Genomic DNA, 20,248 nt, shown 5'->3' with positions numbered 1-20,248 from the left:
ATCAGTCCCAAACTAATTCCTTGCTTTGCTTCAACCTTCAGTAAGGGCAGTGGCATTGAAAGTACAGCCTGGAGGATGGGGAGTGGGAGGAAGGCGGAGAGGAGAAACTGCTGCTACTGGAAAGGAACAAAAACACAGAAGGTTCAATGTACTGGGCCTGGGGAGAGGGGCTGAGCTGCACAATGGGAACCTGGGATTGCTGCCACACAATGATGGTGGCAGGGTTCTTCTCTGGCAAACCACCCTCTTTATAAAGCCCCAGTCAGGCTGGAGTGGTACTGAATGACCTGTGCTTGTGGAGGAGGAAGAGCAGTCTGGGCAGATACAAGCCTCTGTGTCTGATATCACATTCTAGGTAAGGTTGAAGAAAAATACAAATACGCAAAGTCAAATGGGAAGAGCAGTCATTGAGGGGGCAGGCAGGGTCAGGCCGCAATGCAGGTGCTGACGCTTTTGCTCCCTTGAGGTATGTGTCCAACGCCTGAATCCCTGCGTCACTCTGAGGCGAGCAACACTATAGGAAGTGCTCCCTGTCCAACACAGACACTGGCATGTGTCTGTGCAATTAGAGGGGGAACTGATCTGGGCACCTGTCATGCAGGTCTTGGGGCACCTGCGGGTACATCAGTGTCTCCCTCTTGTACAAGGGGAGGGAGAATAGGACTAGGGATGTGTCATGATACCTGAGCATTGTGGATGCCAGGATGTGTGACCTGCCTGCTGGGTTGGGAAGGGGTCTCAGGACATGATGCCATGCTTGTGGATGCTGCACACACTGTGCTGGCTGCCACCGCTGCACCACAGCTGGGCGCTGCCGAGTGAGTGGGAGGAGTGTGGAGATGGGATGTTTTCTCGGGCACCTCACGGTTCTAGAAATTATTCTAGAACAAGAAATGAGCTGAATCCGCTCCATCTCCCTCCTTGGTGCCGTTGCTTGTCCCACACTCAGCTGGAGTTATGTAAGGACACACCAGCAGAGCGGGGTCATGCTGGGGCACAGGCGGGCATTGCTCTGTCCCGCTGCTGCCTGGCTGTGCCTGTGTGTGCCCCCTGTGTGCTGAACCCCCAAATGAGGTCAGCAGAGCCCATGCATTGTGGAGCGTGTTATGTGTGTGCACAAACATGGGGGCGCGTGTTGCATCTGCCCGGGGTTACACATGGGTGTGTGCTGTGAGTCTGTGTGTCTTAGGGGAGCGTTTCCTGGGTGACAAACCCGGGCCAGACCTTCCAGCACAGAAATGGAGGTTTCTGTCTATGGATCTGCCATGTGGGTGTGCCGCTGGGCATTCACACATTGCGTGTCTGGCACATGTATGTGCCCCATGCCATGCACGTGTCAGGCCCTGCTCAGCTCCTGACAGGTCCGGCTCAAGATTTTGGGTGTGGAGTGATCTGTCTGGCCACTCCAGAGGGGTTTTTGCTCCAGTAGCATCCCTGTAGAAGGGTCTCCACTGAGCCTTCATAGGAGCAAACATGGCTGGGAATGCTTATGTGTGTGCTAAGGGGGAATGTCCCATGTGAGAGTCTCTTGATTTGGGACTGGGGGCTTCCTGCTCCCACCAGGGAACATGGGACACCCCACTGTGCCATGAATCTGCTCCATTCAGGGTTCCCCACCTGTGGAGCTGGGGTTTGCCTGTCAGGACATGCACGGGTACAGACTGTACTTCAGTTTGGAGCGGGTGGAAGAAGGTGGCTGGAGGAGGGGGTTGGTGGAATTCCTGGAGGGCTTAGTGGTGGTCGCACGTGTCTGCCACACATGTCTCCCTGCGCGTATGTTTGCATGTACGGGCAAAGCTTCCGGAGAGGGTGAATGAATGAGGCAATTCACTATTTCAGCTCTGGCTCTGGCGAGGCTTTTCCTTTAGAGGCAGGCGTGTGCCGGCGTGTGGGCTCCTGCCTGCGTATGTGCGTGGGCTCCTGCCTGCGTGTGCAGGTGGGCATCGAGGGGGCTTCGGGAGATGTTTGCCACGTCAGGGAATTCACTGTGGGGGCTGGCGGGCGCCCCCGCAGCGCTCGCTGCCTGGTCCGCATAGCGCAGCGTTGTGTAACTTCCGATGCCCCGCCGGATCTCCTTACCCGGCAGAGGGGGATGCTCAGGCTGCCCTCCCTGCCTGCTGCCGGGGACACTTCCCCACATCTGAATGGGATGAGAGGGGCAGTGCTAATGTCTCATGGATGCCAGCGTCTTTTCTTCTCACCGTGGGCAGGGCTGTCCCTGAACAGCAGGTCTGCCCCAGCAGACAGAGGGACTTGCTGCAGGAAAAGCCCTTGGCAGCCAAAAAGACAGGAACAATTTTCCCAAGTCACACAAATTTGTGCACCTCAAACTAGGTGTTTGCTCTGGAAGTGGCAAGGGGGGCTATGTGTCTACAGCCGTGGGGACCCACAAAGAACATATCCCTGCTGCCGTGGCTCTCTGTATGCCAGGACCTGTAAGACCCAGGCTGAGACCCAGCAACTCATCTCATGCAATGCTGGGCAATGGGGAGAGGAGGAGTGTCCATCATTCTGGTGCCCGCAGCCCATTGGATGTATCCAGGGGAGACAGGGCAGCTTTGCTGTTCTGAGAAGCAGAAGGGAGGGATCCGCCTGACATTTTTGTCTCTCCACCACCGCGTTGCCATGCCAGTACTGCCGTTTCCATGCCAGTACAGCTGTTTCCATGCTGGTACTGCCGTTGCCAGGCTACGCTGAGGGTACTGGAAGAGGATGTCAGGTTGCTTTGAGGATGAAAAGATGGGAGATAAAGCCGGAGTGATGCTCTGGCCTCTGAATCCCACGTTGCTGCCAGCCCAGGGACCTGCTGTGCACAGGCCAGGTCAGAGGGACCAAGTGGTGACAGAGTTGTTGCTCCCATGGGAGCTGGTGTGATGGGTGGAGGTCCCTAGGGCTGGGTCCTGGCAGGTCACTGGTTTTGCAGTGCTCACCCAGCTCACCAGTTGCCTGGTCCTTCCCTGACCTTGCCCAGTGCTCACCCTGCATTTCCTTGTGGTCCCATAGCATTGCTCAGTGCCTCCTCGACACTGCCCCGTGTTCTCCCTGGCACTGCTCAGTGATCCCCTGGCATTGCTCAGTGCTTCCCCTGGCAATGCCCAGTGTTGCCCCCAGCATTGCTCAGTGATCCCCTGGCGTTGCCTGGTGCTCAGGGTGATGGAGGGGTGATCTGATGGCAGCCTCGTATGTCCCTGGTGGTGTTTTAGCCGCCAAATTTATAAAGTCATCAAACCATGTTGAACACATGGACATGAAATCATGCTGGTTTACAGCCCCTTCTTCAATTCCCTTTCCCACAACATCCTGGGCCATGGTCCTGCTGTCATATCCTGTATATGTTCAACTGACAGGACTCCTGGCTGTAAGTTTTGGGGACTTTCTGGCCTAAAGATGATGTTCCCTTGCAAATATCCTCCTGAACTGGATGGTCTGGGGGGCACACAGGTCACTTAGGTCCTCTCCAAACACATGGAGCAGGTACAGGCTCACATAGCTTCATGTGCCAGCTGGGTTGGAATGTTTGTACCCCAGTTATGTGGCAAAAATCTTTGGAGAGTGGGGACAAGAGTGGCAACCTGCAGGTGAATGAGGCAGGGTGGCCCAGTCAAAGTATCAGTAGGAGTTGTGGTTCTTTGTGCTTCATTTGCTCTTCATCCTGATGCCAGCCCCTAAAGCGCAAGATGACCCCAGGAAATAGATTTGGTACATGTTGGCTGTGGGAACAGCTTATGTGGTGGGGTCCCTTCCTTCCTGGGAGAAGGAAGCCCCTTGGTCTCGGCATCTGCTTCTCCTGCCTTTGATTTTTATTGTGTGTCAGGTGGTTACGTGAGAGCACTGCTGTGGGCTGGGGCTCAGGAGAGATGCCACACAGTGAGGTCATTTTTCCACCTTCTGAGGCCCGCCCTGTGCAGGCAGCTGCCGTGTGTTTTCCTGTGCTTGGGGTAGGTCTCTGAGTCAATGCCCATCTGTGGGGTAGGGGCCAGGACACCCCCTTGGATGAATGTATTTTCTCCCCAAAAGCGAGCAGCAGCTCCCAGTCCCCCAGCTCTTGTGCCGCTTCTCACCAGTACGTGGTGTCCCTCCGGCAGAGAGGGGGAGCACTGCCAGAGCATCCCACCTAGCCTCCACCTTCCCTCCACCCATCTCCTTCCAGCCCCCCTCCCTCCGCCCCCGCACTCCAGCCTAAATAATTCCTCCTCTGCCTGGCGGTGTGCAGACTGCTCTCCTGTCCTTCCCTTAGTCATCGCTCAGCCAAGTGAGACAGATATAGTTGTGTGCGGCTCCTCGTGGATCAGTCACTCCAGCCCCCAGATCATTTCCCTGATGGGTCATGGGGTGCCCCACGCCGAACACGAGGCGCCTCCCCCCTTTATTACTCCCATCCTTGCTGCCAGAGGCACCTGAGGAGTGAGTGGCCCAGCTGATGCTGCGTGGGTTGGCAGATACCCCAGATGGATCTTCGTGTCTCTGGTCGGCTGGGGGCATCTGCCTTTGCCAAGCATGGTGCTGGCTTTCTGGAGTGGCTCGGATCCAAATCCCTGCTTTCCAGGTACTCTGGCTGCCTTCCTCCTTCTCAGGCCAGCCAGGGTATGCCTTGGCTCTATCTAGCTCCCACATTAGTCCTGGACTGATGCCTTCTTACCAGTGTCCCCAGCATGTCCTGTGGCTTGGGGATGAGCTGAGAGGACTGTGTGTGCTGGCTTATGGTTCAGGGTCATTTCCCAAATGGAGAGGGGATGCTGGGATGCACAGCACACATGTGGTGTGAGGGGGGATGCTGGGGCACACAGGGACATGCATGGCACTGTACAGCTGCCCCCTGTGCTACCCAGAGGGACCATCAGCATCTGCTCCAATTCCAGCTGTGGGGCCTGAATACACACAGCCGAAGTGGGAAGACAGGTACTGCCCTTCACTGTACCCCAAATCATTTCACTCCCTGCTTTATTTGGCAGCCAATGGCCACTGCCATACCAGCCCTGCTGGTGCTTGGTAGCAGCTGCTCAGGGGTCAGTGGGGCCCTGGGGTCCAGGCTGCCACAGAGAGGAACATGGAAGCCCAGGGCTGAGGCCACTGTCCCTGATGCCACCTCCCAGTCCCACTGCAATGCTGGGGCAGTGGGAGCAGGGAGACGCAGAGGGAGGCACCCAGGACTTGTGCTGTTAATGTGTTGCTTCTACATGGCCTTACACTGAGACAGGAGAGGACCTGGACACCCTGGCTCAGTGCTGTGTGGGTTGCCAGGATGAGTCACAGCAAAGCTGCTGTGGAAAAAAGATGCTCAGTGTACCCAGCACCCTTCTGTGCCCCCCCTCATCCCAGGGCCTCCTCTGCACTCCTTGCACCACATGGGAACCCCGTGTTCTATTTCCCTGTGCTGCGGGGAGAGAAGTGGGAGAGAGCCTGCTGGGAACAGGAGACAGTGTCTGTCAGCCCTGCACTGTCAGGGTCACCGAGCCAGCAATGTGGGGGTGGCGGGAGCCGGTGGTGGCATGGTGTGCCTCTGGGAAGCCATGCACAGCTCCTGCATGGACTCCTGTGAGTAGCCCAGGCCATCCTTCCGGGAGAGGAGCATACCACTTTCATGCTGGAGTGCCTGTGGGGTTGTGTCCTGTTGAGGCAGCTCATTCCACAGCTGACAGCATGCCAGGGGATATGTTGGGAGGTTATCTCATTTCCCCACTTAAGTCACATACAGCTTCCTCCAGACTTCCCTGTGGACCCAAGCAGCATGTAGTCGGTTGCAGGAGGTGCTGGTGGACATCCCTGTCCTTACCCCTGCTACCACACTTAGTGCTGGGCTGCATTTCCATCACTTGAACATCCTTCCGAGCCCAGTGCTGTGTGTGGTCAGACCCTGTGGTTATTTGGGAGGTGCAGTGGCTCTGTGCAGATGAGGGAGTGCCCAGGGTTCCTACCAGGGGACGCAGGCAGGAGGGGGCTCTGAATCCCTGTGCATCTCATGAGGAAGGGATGTTAGACCTGAGGCATTGCTGGGCTGGTGCCTCTTCTCCAAAGGCCCGGGGTTTCCCAGCTCCAGGGGACTGCAGAGGATGGAGCCCATCCCTGCAGGAGCCTGCGGCTGCTATGGCTGGGTCCCAGCTCCCCACGCAGGGTGTGTGGCCCTCCATTCACCTTGCAAAGGCACATAACCAGGGAGGAAGAGGGTGCTATGGGGCAGAGGTTGGAATCAGAGCTTGGGCAGGAGGGGAAAGGCGTCACAAGCCAGCCTACAAAATGATTTCTGGGTAGAGAGATGAGTCCCTGCATCCTCCCTTCCTGCATCCTCCCTCCCTGCATGTTCTGTGCAGGTCCCGAAGTGGCACCGCCGGCTCCCGGCGCGGTGCAGGGGCGACACCCCGTGGCCACCTCTCTGTTGCAGGGGCACACACACTTCTTACTTGGTGGCCCCTTGCACCACCCTCTCCCAGCCCCTTCACCCCCAGTCCTCCCTGAAGTCTCCCCAGAGGTCTCTAGTGCCCCTACGGACCCTAGCTCGGGGTCGGGAGGGGGTCTCCTCTTAGTGGCCCAATCTCGTCATCCCAGTTCTGCGCCCCAAAATCTCCTCAGCTTTCCCATCTCCTCTCCCTGCTCACATCTGGGGGGATGTTGCTAAATGGGAACACTTGTCCCTGCTCTGGATGGTCAGTCCTGCTCTGGCCCGGGAGGGGAAGGATAGTTGGGGCATCTGGGGTGTCGCTGCCTCCGGGGGCTGTGGCTGTTGCTGTCACTGTCACAAGCTGCCCGGAGAACCCTCATTTCCTGCCACTGGTCTCTGACTGGTCTCTGACAGTCCTGTGGCAGTGATGGGATGGGGCTCTGACATCTTGCCCCAGTGATAGCCAGGTGCCATGGCTCATGGTGACACTGTCTTAGCCCAGTGGGTCCCCTTGGTCACCTCTGTCCCTCCTGTGTCAGCACAGCTTTGCACACACGTTCCTGAAGCTTGGCCAGCTTTGGTGTGGTCACTTCCCCTCTGGGACACACTAGACCTGATGGCACTTGGCCAAGCCCAGGGGAGCCCCAGGGACAGGCAGAGGTGTCCAGCCTCGGAGGAGGGTGCTATCCTGAACCCTGGGGTGCAAAGCCAAGCACCCATATTCCCCACCAGCAGAGGTTTTTGGAGTGGGTGGCAGCCATGTGCAGGGGTCCTGCAGCCTGGCAGAGGGGGAAACTCTAGCAGTAGGGCACTACTACTCCCCATCCCCTGGGGTTCCTGTGGGATGGCAAAGACATCCTGAGCCAGGCAGACCGAGGTGCTCCAGTCCCCTTGCAGAGGGCAGGACCACCTGGGAGAAGGGTGGATGATGCTCTGACCACTGCCTGCTGTGAGACACATGCACGAGCCAGAGCTGCCCCCCAGGACCCAGGACTCTGCCCCTGGCCCCAGACTGGATGATGCTGGACTGGAGCCCTGGGGCTGAGAACCCCCACTGGGGAACACAGCACCCACTGTGTGGCACCTGGTGGTGGGTGATGGACAACAGACCCGTGGGCTGCACAGACACCGTCAGTACAGCAGGGCTTGGGAGGGTTGGGCTGGACAGCTGGTTCTTGCCCCACCCTTAAATCCCACATGAGCATCCTGATCCTCTGGCCTCTGGGATCTCAGTGGGGAGATTTGCACCACTGTTCAGGGAAAGGTTGGCACCAGCACTTGTTTGGAGGTTTGCATTAGCATTCAGGGGGATTCAGGGGCAGGTTTGTACCAGCGTGTAGTGAGAAGTATTCAGAGAGAGCTTAGTGCCAGCTTTCACGTGTTTAGGAGGTTTGCACCATATGCAGGGGAAGTATCCCTCAGCATTTAGGGAGGGGTTTGCCCCAGCATCAGGGATGGTGGTCTGCAGGCCACAGAGGCTTTCTGGGGACAGTGTCTCTGTGGACAGCAGCTGCTGAAGGAGCAGGTGACAGCTAAGAGGAGCCACAGCACCACCTTGCCCACTCCTCCACCATGTCCTCCTGCTTCTGCCCAGATCTCGATGGTGCCTGTGTGGGACATGGTTGAGGCACACTCTGCTCCGTGGAGGTCACTCACTGGGGACCTGCTGCTGTGACAGAGGATGTGAGCTGGGATGACAGTGCCACAGCAGTGACGGCACAGCCCTGCAGGACATAGGCCCCCCCAGCCACCTGTGGCCCTTGTTTTAGCCAGCTCCCCAGAAACACCAGCCAGCTGTGTGCCCAGGCAGGGATGCCAGAGTGCTGCAGGGGGTGGCAGGTGGGCTGGAGGTGGGAAAGCCACCTATACCTTGTTTCGCAAGGGAAGAACTGAGACCAGAGTGGGGCTGGATTAGGGCCCAGGAGGATTTGGTCTCCCGGTCTGGATCCTGAGGGCTCAGGGTGTCGTTTTGGGGTGGTGGCAGTGGATGTCTCATTGCCAGCATCCCCAAGCCTGTGCACTGCCCCAGCTTTCTCTTCATCTCCAGCAGACGGAGCAATAACACAGTGATCAACACCATCTCGCCATGTGAGGGCTTCCTGTGGCTTCCTGTGGCTTCCCGTGGCTTCCCTTCACGAGCAGAGCACGCACCCATGATATCCCACCATCAGGCACAAAAACACTGTGAGTTCCCCTTCCCCCAGATGCCCATCCTCTTCCTCAAGGTGATGGGGACCTCTCCCAGGTGCTTTTACAGCTGCTCTGGCTCCCAGAGCCGGAAATACTTGCTGGATTTTCTCTGGGGATGAGCTGCACATTGCTCCTGTGGTCTAGATGCCATGGCAGCCCACTGTGGCCTTGGGAGTGGGCTGAATGTCCAAGTCCAGCTTTTAGCACCAAGTTCTGTGTCCCTGCAGACAGCACAGACGTTGCCAGGGCAACATCCCCCTCCTAATTCTCTCCCAAACTCTCTTCTCAAACCCCATTCCCCTCCCAGCAGTGCAGGTACTGTGAAAGAAAAGTCCCTCCCGGCAGGTGAGCCCCCTTTGCTGATTCCCACAGACCATTTGTGCCACCATCAAAAGCCGCAGCTTCCTGTGGGAGCTCCGTGGATGTGATTAGGACTGAAGCACTCCAGCCATGGGGACCACTCTCCTCCTGGGCACCCTTGGTGTCTTTGTGGGGTTATTTCAGGTTTCCCAGCACTGCTGCAGACAGCCTGTTCCCAGCATCCAGCAGTCTCTAGTGCTCAGTTCACAGCCTCCAGTGCCTCTGAAGGCAGGGAGCACCCTCATCCCGGTGGGTGAGTGTCCCTTCCAATGCAGGGACTGGCGTTGTTGTAGGGTCAGCCAAGCACTCTCCCTACTGTCTGCTTTCCTGGGGACACATGGGGCACCTCGAGTTTGCAGGGTCCTGGGTGCACCCGCTGGCTTCCCCCCATTGCTGCTGTGGGACACTCTGGGGATGGGAGGCCAAGCCTGCCTGGTGGGACAATGACCCGAGGCTGGGATAGGATCTTAAACACAACAGGCTGCTGTGGATCCCCAGAAGTGCCTGAGGAGAAGCCAGAAGCCCTGAAAGCGCACCTTCAGGAGGCTGGTTGGACACAGCTGTTTAATGGATGTATCTCAGTACAGATAGGGAGTTGCAACCCACGCACCCACGGCCACCTCCTCACCATGGCTCTGGCCACATCTCGGACCTGGCATCCGAAATATCCCCATTGACGCTCTGGCCACATCTCGGACCTGGCATCCAAAATATCCCCATTGGCCTGGCATGCCAGGGCGGTAGAGGAAGATGTCGTGGCACTGGTGCACCTCCTGGTCTTGCAGTGGGAGAGACCCTGGAGAGGGGAACTGTGCCCTGTCTGGGGAAATGGGGCTGAGTGGAATGGTGCCCCCATTGCATCGGGGATGGAGGTGAGGGAGTGACCAGGTTGCTGCAAGTGCACTCCTGGTCTGTGTACACTCCAGGGCCCCCCGGCTGAGCCAGGGCACACCAGGCAGGGAGAGGCTAAGGGCATTGCAGGGGAGGAATCGGAGGGGCAAGGAGCAGCTGCTGGGGCTGCCATGAGACCTGGGCATCCCGGCCCCTGGTGTGTTTGGGATGAGGTTTCCGGGATCCCTCCTCCTTCACCTGTGGGCTGAGCACATCTATTCACAACAGTGTTGCCAAGCACCAGCCCTGCCCAGCGAGTGCCTCACCCCTGCAGCTGACACCTGGAGGGCTCTGGGCTCTGCCTCCCCCTCCTCACCACAAGCAGTAATGCCCCTAGTGAGATGGGGTTGCCCACTCACCATGCTGGGGAGAGAGCAGGACTGAACAGGGTTGGGGCCTGGAATGCTAGGTGGATGGAGAGCATCCCTTGGAACCAGGGGTACAGGAGGGGATGAGGGATGCAAGGGAGTGCTGAGGGCAAGGTCAGATGCACAGGAGGGCTCCCCTCCATCTCACTTTGCCCTCCCATCCCTCTGAAGCTTTCTAGTCCTGGTGCTCCTTCCCACACCACTGCTGTCTGCATTAAATAGCTGGTCCCCAGGAGGGCAGGGCCAAGGAACACTCCCCCAGACACAGCCACCAGCATGCAAGGATGGACCTACTGGGCTTCAGCCCCTGTAGGAGCAGGGTGGGGATGTGAAAGACCCTGAAGGGGTCAGCCACATCCTCCCCTCGAGGATCCATGATGCCAATGAGCTGAGACACTGTTTGCCGCAGACCTGGCGGCACACAGAGGCTTAGCTGTGGCTCCCCTGTGGCACTGTGGGAGGCTGGGGGGCACACGGATGCCGGGCACCGTTTCCGCTGTGACCCCGCAACTACCCAGAGCAGACCCTGCTCTGTCTGTGGGTTCCAGGGGCTCCAGGCGCTGGCAGGTGAGGGGGTGCTGTGGGGATGTGGATCACGGGGGCAGACAGTTCCCTGGCCCCCGCACCCCACCATGACCCCGGGACCAGGACCTGGGGCTGCAGTGCCTGCGGGGCGTGGGGGCAGCGGGGACGTGCCCTGCCCCTCCCACCTCCCCCACCAATCAGAGCGGCCCCCACCCTCCCAGCCAATCACGGCCCAGCACCTGTCCTCTTCACAGCCAATCCAAGAGGGAGGCGGGGCAGAGCGCAGCATGGCCGCCTCCCCGCCAGCCAATCAGCGCCCAGCTCCGCCTCCAGGGGCGGGTGGGGCAGGTCTGCATGGTGGGAGCAGCGTCGCGCCCTCGACGCGCCGCGGGGATTAGGCGGGGGGCTGCAGGTGCAGGGCGGCGCTGTTGGGGCGCGCGGCCAGGATGTAGGTGACATTCTCCCGCAGGAAGCTGGGCCAGTCGACGGTCCTGTGGGCAGATGTGGGCTCACCAGCCACCCCAGCTGGCACTGCTGCTCCCCTGGCAACTCCCCCCAAAATGAGGGTGTCCCCCACCCCTGCACACAGCCCTGCCTCACCTGGGCTCCTCCTGCTTTGTGGCTGGCAGGATCTTCTCTGGGCTCTTGCCATTCCTGCTGCTGGCGGGGCTGCCCTCTGATATGGGCCCCACGTGGCTGATGCTGTGGGAGGGAGGAGGGTACCCTTCATCCCTGGGTGTTCCTTGCACCCCAGATGGTGGTGGTGGCAGGGGGAGGAGGGTGCACAGGACTGAGGGGCCACAGAGGGAAGGTGATGAGAAGTGGGAGCACCCAATTTGTGTGCCAAGACCCTGCGGTGGGTGCTGGGGCTGTGGCAGGAGTGCCGGCTTGGATGTCACCCCTACACTGGGGTGGGCATCCCCATACCTGACATTGCAGGACAGCATCTCCTTTTGGTGCTTGCGGAACCAGGTGTGCCGGGCCTGGCGACACTCGCTCTCCCCTATGAAGCCATCGTTGTCCTGGTCCAGGGCCAGGAAAGCTGCCCGTGCCCGCTCCCGCTCCTTGGGTGTCAGCAACCGCAGCAGGGCATTCTAGGGGGGCAAAGAAGGGAAGGGAGAGGGCTCACCCCATGGGAATCTCCCAAAGCTGTGGGGGTCTCCTGCCCTGGGTGCCATCGCCTTTGGTGGTGGCCATGGGACTCAGCCCCAGGTGCCACAGCCATGGGTGCCAGTTGTAGGAGCCAGCTCTGGGTGCCGTGACCACGGGAGCTTGTCTTGGGTGCTGTGACCATGGGTGCCAGCCATGGGAGCAAGGCCTGGATGCCACAATCATACCTGTGGCCGTAGTTTCTGCAGCAGCTGGATGGACTCGTGGGAGAGGAAGTCCTGCCACTCGATGTGCCCCTTCTTGTCGGGGTCCAGGGCATTGAACTGCAGGGCTGCCTGCTCCTCCTGTGCCTCGACCATGGGCTTCTCAAACTGCTGCTTGTGCACCAGGTGTTTGTAGCGCAGGAAGTCATCCAGGGTGAGGCAGGTCTCTGTAGGGGACAGATTGGCTCTGCAGTGCCCGGGAAGAAGGGGGGACCCCCCTCCCCACCTGCCTCCCCCAGCCTCCTGGGATCTGCCGTGGGGAGGGTACACACCTGGAATGATCTTGCAGTTCTTCAAGGTCTCCATCAGGCTGTACATCTCTTCCTCTGTCAGCAGCAGATTGAGGTTGTCCTGGGGCAAGGGGCAGAGAGGAGCCATGGGGCAAAGGCATGGGGTTGGCGGAGCATCCCGCTATATGGCAGCACTGGGATCCCTTGACAGCATGTGGGTGTGGGCACCCACACACAAAGAGGGATAGTGTGCTGTGTCACCCTGGGGTTCTGCGGTGGGATGGCTCCACGCCCCTGGGCTTCCAGCTCTGCCACAGCATCTCATGTGCCCAGCAGCCCATCCCATGGCCAAGGTGGGCAGCAGGAGGTGGGGGGGTGCAGGTCCCCCATTGCCCTGGACGAGGCTGTGAGGTGGGACCCTGCTCATGTCTGTGTGGGGCAGGGTTCCCCAGGGAGCACCCACCACCCAGCAGCAGCCCGGTGTCCCCTGCTCCAGGCACTCACGCAGTAGTAGCAGCTCCAGCCCGTCTCGGTGTGCGCCGTCTCCGTCACCTCCACGGTGCTGTCCTTCTGCAGGTACCCCATGCGGCGCAGGCAGCCATCGTGGTACACCCGGGGGCAGATGCGGCACGGGAAGAGGCTCTCGGCCGTCCACACCTCGCAGATCTCACACATTTCGTCATTCACGATCTGGGGAGGGGCGGGCAGATCCTCAGCAGAGCAGTGTGGGCAGGGACCTGGCTTCTCCAGGTGGGTGGTGTTTTGCGGGTGGGGGGTGGAGTGGATGGGGGGATGGGAATGCGTGGGGCTGGAGTAGGGAATAGGTGGGTGGTGAGGTCGTAAGGGGCATGGCTGGTTGAGTTACAGGAGGGTAGGTGGGTTTGTTGGGATGAATGGTGGGTGGATGGGTGTGGCTGTAGGGTTGCTGGGGCTTTGAGGTTGTATGTGCTCTGGGGTTCAGCATGGTAGTGTGGGTGGCTGGACTAGGGTTGTAGGTTGGCTGTTTCTTAGCGTTGTAAGTATGAATGGATAAGCTGTAAGGTTTTTCACACATTTCCATTCCCAAGAAATACTGATGGTACCCTGCATGATTTAGCTTCAGAGGGTGGCTGGGCACTGGAACAGGCTGCCCAGGGAAGTGGTCACAGCACCAAGCCTGACAGAGTTCAAGATGTGTTTGGACAATGCTGTCGGGCACATGGCGTGGTTGTTGGGGTGTCCTGTGCAGGGGGCAGGACTTGGACTTGATGATCCTTGTGGGTTCCTTCCAACTCAGGATGTTCTATGTTCTGTGGTTTTGTGGAAGGCTGTAGGTGGGCTGGGGTGTAGGCTTGTTGGGCTGGTGGGTGGATACATGGTTAGGGTTGTGGGTGTGAATGGGTGGGCTGCAGGATTGCATGTGTGGGTGGATAAGCTGTTGGGTTGTGGATGGGCTGGGCTGTAGGGAGTGCAGGTGTGAATGGATGGCTTGAGTTGCAGGCTGGCTGGCTGTAGGCTGACAAACACATAGATCAAATTGTCCTTCTCTTTACCCCAAAGCTGGAGCTGCCTTGCCCACCAGTGACCTCTTCTTTCCGAGACACACCACGTTCCTTCCAGGGCACATCTGAACAGTTGCACCCTCCTCCCCATGTGGCCAGCTGCCCAGCCTGGCCTCTGGCACCCTGCCCCACTGAGCCACCTCCATAGGGCTTTGCCATGCCCAGGGAGGCTGTCACAGCCCTGGGCTCTCCCCAGCCCCTGTCCCCGTGGCTCCATCTGCTCACCTGCTCCCTCTGCTCCAGGCTGATGTCCGGGGGCTCATCATCGTGCAGCTCCCGCTTGGGCCGGATGAAGGCGGGTGGTGTGAACCTGTTGGCCCGGTCAAACTCCTCTGGCTCCACGCCCCGGCCATCCCGCAGCCGTTCCCAGGCTGCCTTGGCACTGGCACTGGCACTGCTCTCCTCTGGCTGGGAAGGTCCTGCCGATGCCTCCTCCTCTCCCTCCTGCACCTCCTGCTCCAGTGTCCCCCGGCGTGAGGTCCCCGCCTCTCCCCGGCGCCGTGTCGATGGCTGCTCCCGAAGCCCGTCCTTGAAGGCTGACACGGCCAAGCTCACCTTCTGCACCCTCTCCACTGTCTGCCGCCTGGACATTAGCACCCCCATGGCTCTGTGGGGGAAGGAAGGTGCTCAGTGCTAGCACCTCGGGGCGCAGTGCTGCTCCTCGCCCTTGCACCATGTCCCTGACCCCAAAAAGTTGTCCTGGTGGCTTTCTCCCAGATATGCAAGGGGCAGCTCAGGGCAGGGAGAAATGGCAAGCTGGCACTGGGATTATCCATGGTGGGCACAGGGACATGGATCTCTGGCTGTGGAGGGTCTAAGTGTTGGTGCAGGATTGGGACAGAAGGCAGGGAGCTGGTTTGGGGATGCCTCTCCCATGCTTGCTTTATGTGCTTCAGCTTAACAAGAAACACATCCAGGCCTTTCCCACACCAGACCAGTAAATCCCAAAGGGATTGGAACCAGCTGTAATCCTGCCCCTTGCATGCATCTCCTTTCTGCCTTGGAGAAAGCCTCTGTGGCCAGTCAAGGGTGAAAGCTGTCCTCCCTGCAGCTCTGCCCAGGACTGGGGCATGGCAGAGCTGGTTTTGGCTCCCTACCTTCCTCAAATTCCTCTTCACCTTCCCATGTCTCTTGCGCTCACATGCTTGTGTGCGTGTGTGTGTGCTGCTGCTGTGATCACTGGGCATCCTGCATCCTGCAAGGAGCCATGTGGGAGAGGTTGGACCAGCCATAGGAGGGCTGTGAGAGTGCAGGAGAGAAGGGAAGCAGTGCATGGGACTGGGGCACATGAGTTTCAGTATCAAGGGAAGATCATCTTGGGGTAAAACAGGAGGGTCAACAGCAGCAGCAATAGCAAGTCAGTCTCTGTCTCACTGGGAGTGGGCTGAAGCTGGGAAAAGCAGGACTTGATCTCCAACATTGTGGGGCACAGCATCACCCCAAATGGGTTCCAGTGCTGCCCTCGTGCCCTGCTAGGATTGTGTTATGGAAGATGCTGCCCAGGGCAGTGGTGGAATCACTGTCCCTGATATTGTTCAAAAAACGTGTAGACATGGCACTTAAGGACACAGTTTAGTGGTGGCCTTGGCAGTGCTGGGTTAACAGTTGGACTCGATGATCTTAGAGGTCTTTCCCAGCCTTAATTATTCTATGATTCTACGCTGCAGGAAAGAGGCACTCCCAGCGGGAGCCCAGGGACTAGGAGGCAGAGCGGGGGGATCGAAGCAGCAATCTCCCGCCCCGCCAGCTTCAGCAGGGAAGTCCCCAGGTAGCGGGATAATTAGCAGCACGCGCGCACACGCCGGGATCTCGGGGCTGCGGGAGGACCCGGCGCCGCGGGCGCTGCTGTGTCGGGGAGCCTGGCAGGGTAATTACAGGTGCCCCACGCTGGCAGGGCCGAACGGAGCGGAGCCGAGCGCGCTGGCAGGCAGCGAACACCACTGCGTGCACACGCATGTGATTTCCCGGCCTCTCCCCACCACCGCGGGACCATCTGCCTGCGGATTCCCACGCGCTGAGCCGGGAGTGCAGCACGTGTGGGCCGCGTCCTGCGCGTGGGGGTCCCGGCAGAGTGCCCACACAGGGGGGTATTTGCACCCGCTGGATGCACTGCCTGGCTCAGAGCTGGTGCCCGGCACTCTTCAGCTCTCAGGGGCTTTGCAAAGGTGGGAGCAGGGCAGAGCCGGAGGCTCTGTGTCCAAGCCACAGCGACAGCGTCTCTGCGGCTGTGCCAGTGGAAAGGAAGAACACCTGGATGTCTCTACATGCCCACCGTGCCACCACCCTCTGCCCGGGCGGCTCAGGATCCTATTTGCCGTGGGCAGGATCAGCTCTGCTGCTGGGCACCATTGCAGCTCTGCCTGAGAACCGAAGTGTCGGGGACATCACAGCGAGACTCCCCCCAGGTCTGCCCTTGCAGGTCTCTGCATCACCACACGCTGGCCAGATCCAGGCCTCCTCACGGCCAAGGCTTGGGGCAGAAGCAGGGAGGAGAGGGTGCAGAGGGGCTGGGCTCACAGAGAAGAGTGAAAAGAGGGGTGTGAGCCCCAGCACACCAGTGCCCCCAGCAGCTACATTGGTGCTCCTGATCCCCAGTGTGCTGGCAGCTTCTCCCCACAGTGCTGCTGGGCTCTGGGTGCCCCAGCCCCAGCCCCTCTGCAGTGCAGTGGGGCAACCAGGGCAGTGGGAAGGTGGCTGGTGTGTAAACCAGCTGTAATCCCCCTCAGATGTGGTTCCCCGTGTGTTCGTGTCATAGTCACCCACCAGCACTGTGCTGCTGCTTGAAGTTCCCAGCCACCTCCCTGTTTCCTGTCCTCTCCTAAGCCCAACCTTAAGTGCCTCCTGCCATTTACTGCTGTCTGCCTGGATTTTGGACGGTCTCACTCGTGTCATGACTTGTGTCTGTTCTCAGCCCTGCTGGCCTCTCTGTGCCTGCTAGTGCTGCACAGCTGAACCCTGCCTGCACATCCAGGGTTGAATGGCTTCACTCTGAACTCAGTCTCCAGACCCCACTGCATTTCCACAGACCTCATTGCTCCTCAGATACCCCAAACTTGCTCTGCACTCTCCAGGGCCTCCTTTGCCCTGTGCCCTGCTTGACCCATTGGCTTTGTGAGGTGAGACATCACCCCCACACAGAATCATCCCCTCTCCTGAAGACCTCTGGGCGTTGGCAGGGAGAACTAGGGGCTCTCTTGCCTCATAGCAGCCCAGACACCTGAGCAGGCCCTGTATCTGCGTGTGTTCCTGGGGGAAGGTGTCCAAACTACTATTTGTGTCCATCCCCTGAGGCGCAAAGTGCCACCACCTGTCTCACCATGACCTGAGGTGCGGGGGCCTCGACCTTGCTGCAAGGCTGCACCGTGGGGCTATTTTTAGGTCGCCCCCACAGAGGAGCTAAATCTGGGCACAGGCGGGAGCTGCCTGCAAACACCCGGCTCCGCTGAGCCCTGCCAGCACCAAGGGCTGTCACAGCAGGGGGTGGGCACTTTCCCACCCCCTTCCCTTCCCTTGCTCCAAGCCCATTGCACCCCTGCCCTGATCCTTGGGCAACACCCATTCCCCACACTCTTCTGATTCGGATTTTCTCCTTTGCTGCTTCATCCCTGCAGCAAAATACTAAGCCAGAAAAGCACTTCATCCTCTTAGCACCCATGGATGCGTATTTCCCAGCCCCAAGCACCTCTCTGCATGGGGAAACTGAGGCATGGAGGCAAAGCTGGTGCAGCTGGAGTGAGGATAAGCCTGTTTTAGGTGGGGATGGGGGCACTGGTGGGACAGAGCTGGTAGCCAGCATGGAGGCACCCCAAGAGAAGGAAGCGGGGCAGAGCATCCAAACAAAGCAAACAGAGCCAATGGCCCCTGCGTGGCTGCAAAACCTCCTTTCTCCCACAGCAGAGCCCACGTGGCTTGTGCTGGGGTTATGGGGTGCCAGGTTTGTGGTGCGAGGCGATGAGTGACACGCAGGTGGGTGTATCGCGGCACTGCGGGGGCGTTGTGGTGGCTGGGAACACAGGATGGATGTGGGGGGGGAGCAGCACAGGGTGGATGTGTTAGTTAGGGCTGGATGTGTTACGGGGTGGATGATGTGTTAGGGGTGGATGTGTTTTGGGGTGGATGTGCTACGGAGCGGCTGGCAGCGCGGGGCGGGTGTTACGGCCCACAGCGGGTGTTGCAGCGACTGTGGGCATGGGGTGGGTGGTGGCTTTGGGTGCAGGGATGTTGCAGAAGCTGTGGGTGTGGGGTGGTGTCTGTGGCAGCTGGGGGTGCGGGATGGGTGTTTTTCAGGGGGCCACGGGTGCAGGGTGGGCTGTTTTGGTGCCCAGAGGTGGCATGGGGAGATGGGGGTGTGGAGCCACAGGGTCTGTAGGGCTGACTGTCACCTGCCCCATGGTGTGTCCTCGCTGCAATGCCCCACCAGCAAATAAAGGGTCAGAGGGTGCTTGGGCTGGTGCACACATGAGTAGGGTCCCTGGCACCCACCTTCAAAAGGAGGCATCACGGGTGTGCCAGGAGCAGAACCCCCTGGATTGCAGCTCCCCAACTCAGGGGAAGGATGCGCCTGGTCCCCACAGGCTCTCTACGGTCCAGGCCTCCCCCCTGCCTCGAGAATCTCCTGATATTTTTACCCCACAGCACCTTACTGGGAGCAGCATTAGGGACCCTGGGGGCAGAGGGGTGGGGTACCAAAAGGGAGGACACCCCGGGACATCAGAGCCCGTGGCTGCCTGGTCCCAGTGCTTGATCTGAAGGGCATGGAGCAGGGTTGGGAGGAGCTCCCGTGGCTCTGGCATGGCTCTGGTACAGTCCTGCATATCCCGCCAGCCCCTGCCTGCCTGGGGCAAGGGGGGCCAGCAGTGAAGGCAGAAGGCTCTGCTTAGGGGCCATTGCATCCCACCTCTTTGAGCTGGTTGGGGATGGCCACAGGGGTCTGACAGCACTCTCTTGTCCCCTCTCCCGGGCAGACGGCACATGCTGTGACTCTGGCACTGCTGGGGCTGCTGCTGTGAGGTGATCCAGTTGCTGTGGGTTGGGGGGGTCCGTGGCTGATGGTACCCTCCCTACCCTCTGCAGGGCTGTGGGAGTTCAGTGGGGATGCCCAGAGGGGTGGCTGGAGCCCCAGATGTGCTGTGTCCCAGTCCTGGGGACACAGGCGGTGGCTGCTCTCCCTGCTGGATCATGTTGCCTGTCCTGCCGCGCCATGGCAGATTTTATAGGTGTGTCGCACGCTTCCATCTCCCAGAGGGGGATGAAAATGCCGTGACAGCAGAGTCCCTTCCTCTGCAGCAGACACAGCTCCTGCCCGGTTCTCCACTTCTCCTCCTCATCTCCCTCCCCAGCCCATCTCCCCAGTACCCCCATGAGGACCCCAATGCCTGGGCAGGACCCTCCCACCCCATCCTCATCCCTTCTCCCAGGCACCCTATCCCAGGAGCTCTGGACACCCTCTCAGGCACCAGGACCTGGGGGGCAGCGGGAGAACCCACCCAAGGATGCCACAACGTGTGGACAGCCCATGCCATGCACCCAGCAAAGCACCAACTGTGGCAAAAAAAAAGCACTTACCAGGGTGAGGGTCCGTCTGGGGAACACGAGCCCTAGACAGAGGTCCACACGGTGTCCATCGCCGCTGCCTCTGGCCGCAACCCCCTCTCCACCCGTGGGTGCTCACCACATCCCGTGCCCCGTGCGCAAATCCCTGTCGGGGGATGGAGTGGTGAGGGTGGTACCCGAGGAGCCAGAGCCCTGCACTTGCTGCCGGAGGATGCAGGAGACAGCGAGATGCTGGGAGCGGATGCCTGTGTCTAGCGCGCGCACACACACGCGCGCGCACACACACACACGCACACACACTTGGAGGAAGCAGGGAGCTTGTGACTGGGGCTGAGCAGATGCAGCCTGGTTTGCTGTCCCTGTACCAATTGCTGCCTGAGCTGTGTTAAACAGCTCTCTGAGACACGAAGCTTTTTTTTTTAACCGGGCTGACGTGTGCTGGGAGATACCAATAAAAGCTTTCCCTGCATCTCCTCTGGCCCCCAGGGCTGAACCGCCTTTCTTAGAGAAAATCTCAAGGACTATGGAGATGGGGCTGCATCCGCGGAGGAGTGAAGGTCTCACCTGCCCACCCACAGGATCTTCCCCAGACCAGTGCCCCAGGCACAGGCTACCTGCACCTGCTTTAACTCGATGCCTGCTGGTCAGTGTTGCAGGCAGGCTGTCCTTCCTACACCGTGGTGCAGTGGGGGCACAGTGACTGCCGGCTACGTGCAGCCCGGTGTGCCCGGTGCAATGCAGCACCAGGGGTTTGGTTCTCCTAGTCTCCAGGACTGAACGTATCACCGGGGTACACACCACAGGACTGCAGTGGGTCTGGGGGCTTATGGAAGGTGTGAGT

General features: G+C 59.6%; 1 protein-coding gene across 1 annotated transcript; it reads right to left on the bottom strand.

Annotated features, from left to right (window-relative positions):
• Positions 1–9,471: 9,471 nt before the first annotated feature.
• PHF24 (PHD finger protein 24) lies at positions 9,472–19,807 on the bottom strand. The gene is made up of 8 exons (XM_027670446.1): positions 19,420–19,807; positions 14,080–14,461; positions 12,818–13,003; positions 12,356–12,434; positions 12,048–12,250; positions 11,638–11,804; positions 11,311–11,412; positions 9,472–11,201 (listed from the first exon to the last, which is right to left on the bottom strand). The coding sequence occupies exons 2-8, from the start codon at positions 14,455–14,457 to the stop codon at positions 11,105–11,107; spliced, it is 1,212 nt and encodes a 403-aa protein (XP_027526247.1). The 5' UTR covers positions 14,458–14,461; positions 19,420–19,807; the 3' UTR covers positions 9,472–11,104.
• Positions 19,808–20,248: the final 441 nt, after the last annotated feature.

Source organism: Neopelma chrysocephalum, unplaced genomic scaffold (genome assembly GCF_003984885.1).
Source record: "Neopelma chrysocephalum unplaced genomic scaffold, ASM398488v2 Primary Assembly neopelma1_96845, whole genome shotgun sequence".
Taxonomy (NCBI): Eukaryota; Metazoa; Chordata; class Aves; order Passeriformes; family Pipridae; genus Neopelma; species Neopelma chrysocephalum.
This window is presented reverse-complemented; position numbering and strand designations above follow the sequence as displayed.

Bases quoted from the DNA above. Each gene is read 5' to 3' on its own strand.
- PHF24 (XM_027670446.1), bottom strand. From the start codon at position 14,457: ATGGGGGTGCTAATGTCCAGGCGGCAGACAGTGGAGAGGGTGCAGAAG. The intron at 12,435-12,817 runs GTGAGTGCCTGG...CCCTTGCCCCAG, and splicing joins GCTGGAGCTGCTACTACTGC to GACAACCTCAATCTGCTGCT. The intron at 11,805-12,047 runs GTATGATTGTGG...TTGCCCCCCTAG, and splicing joins TGCAGAAACTACGGCCACAG to AATGCCCTGCTGCGGTTGCT.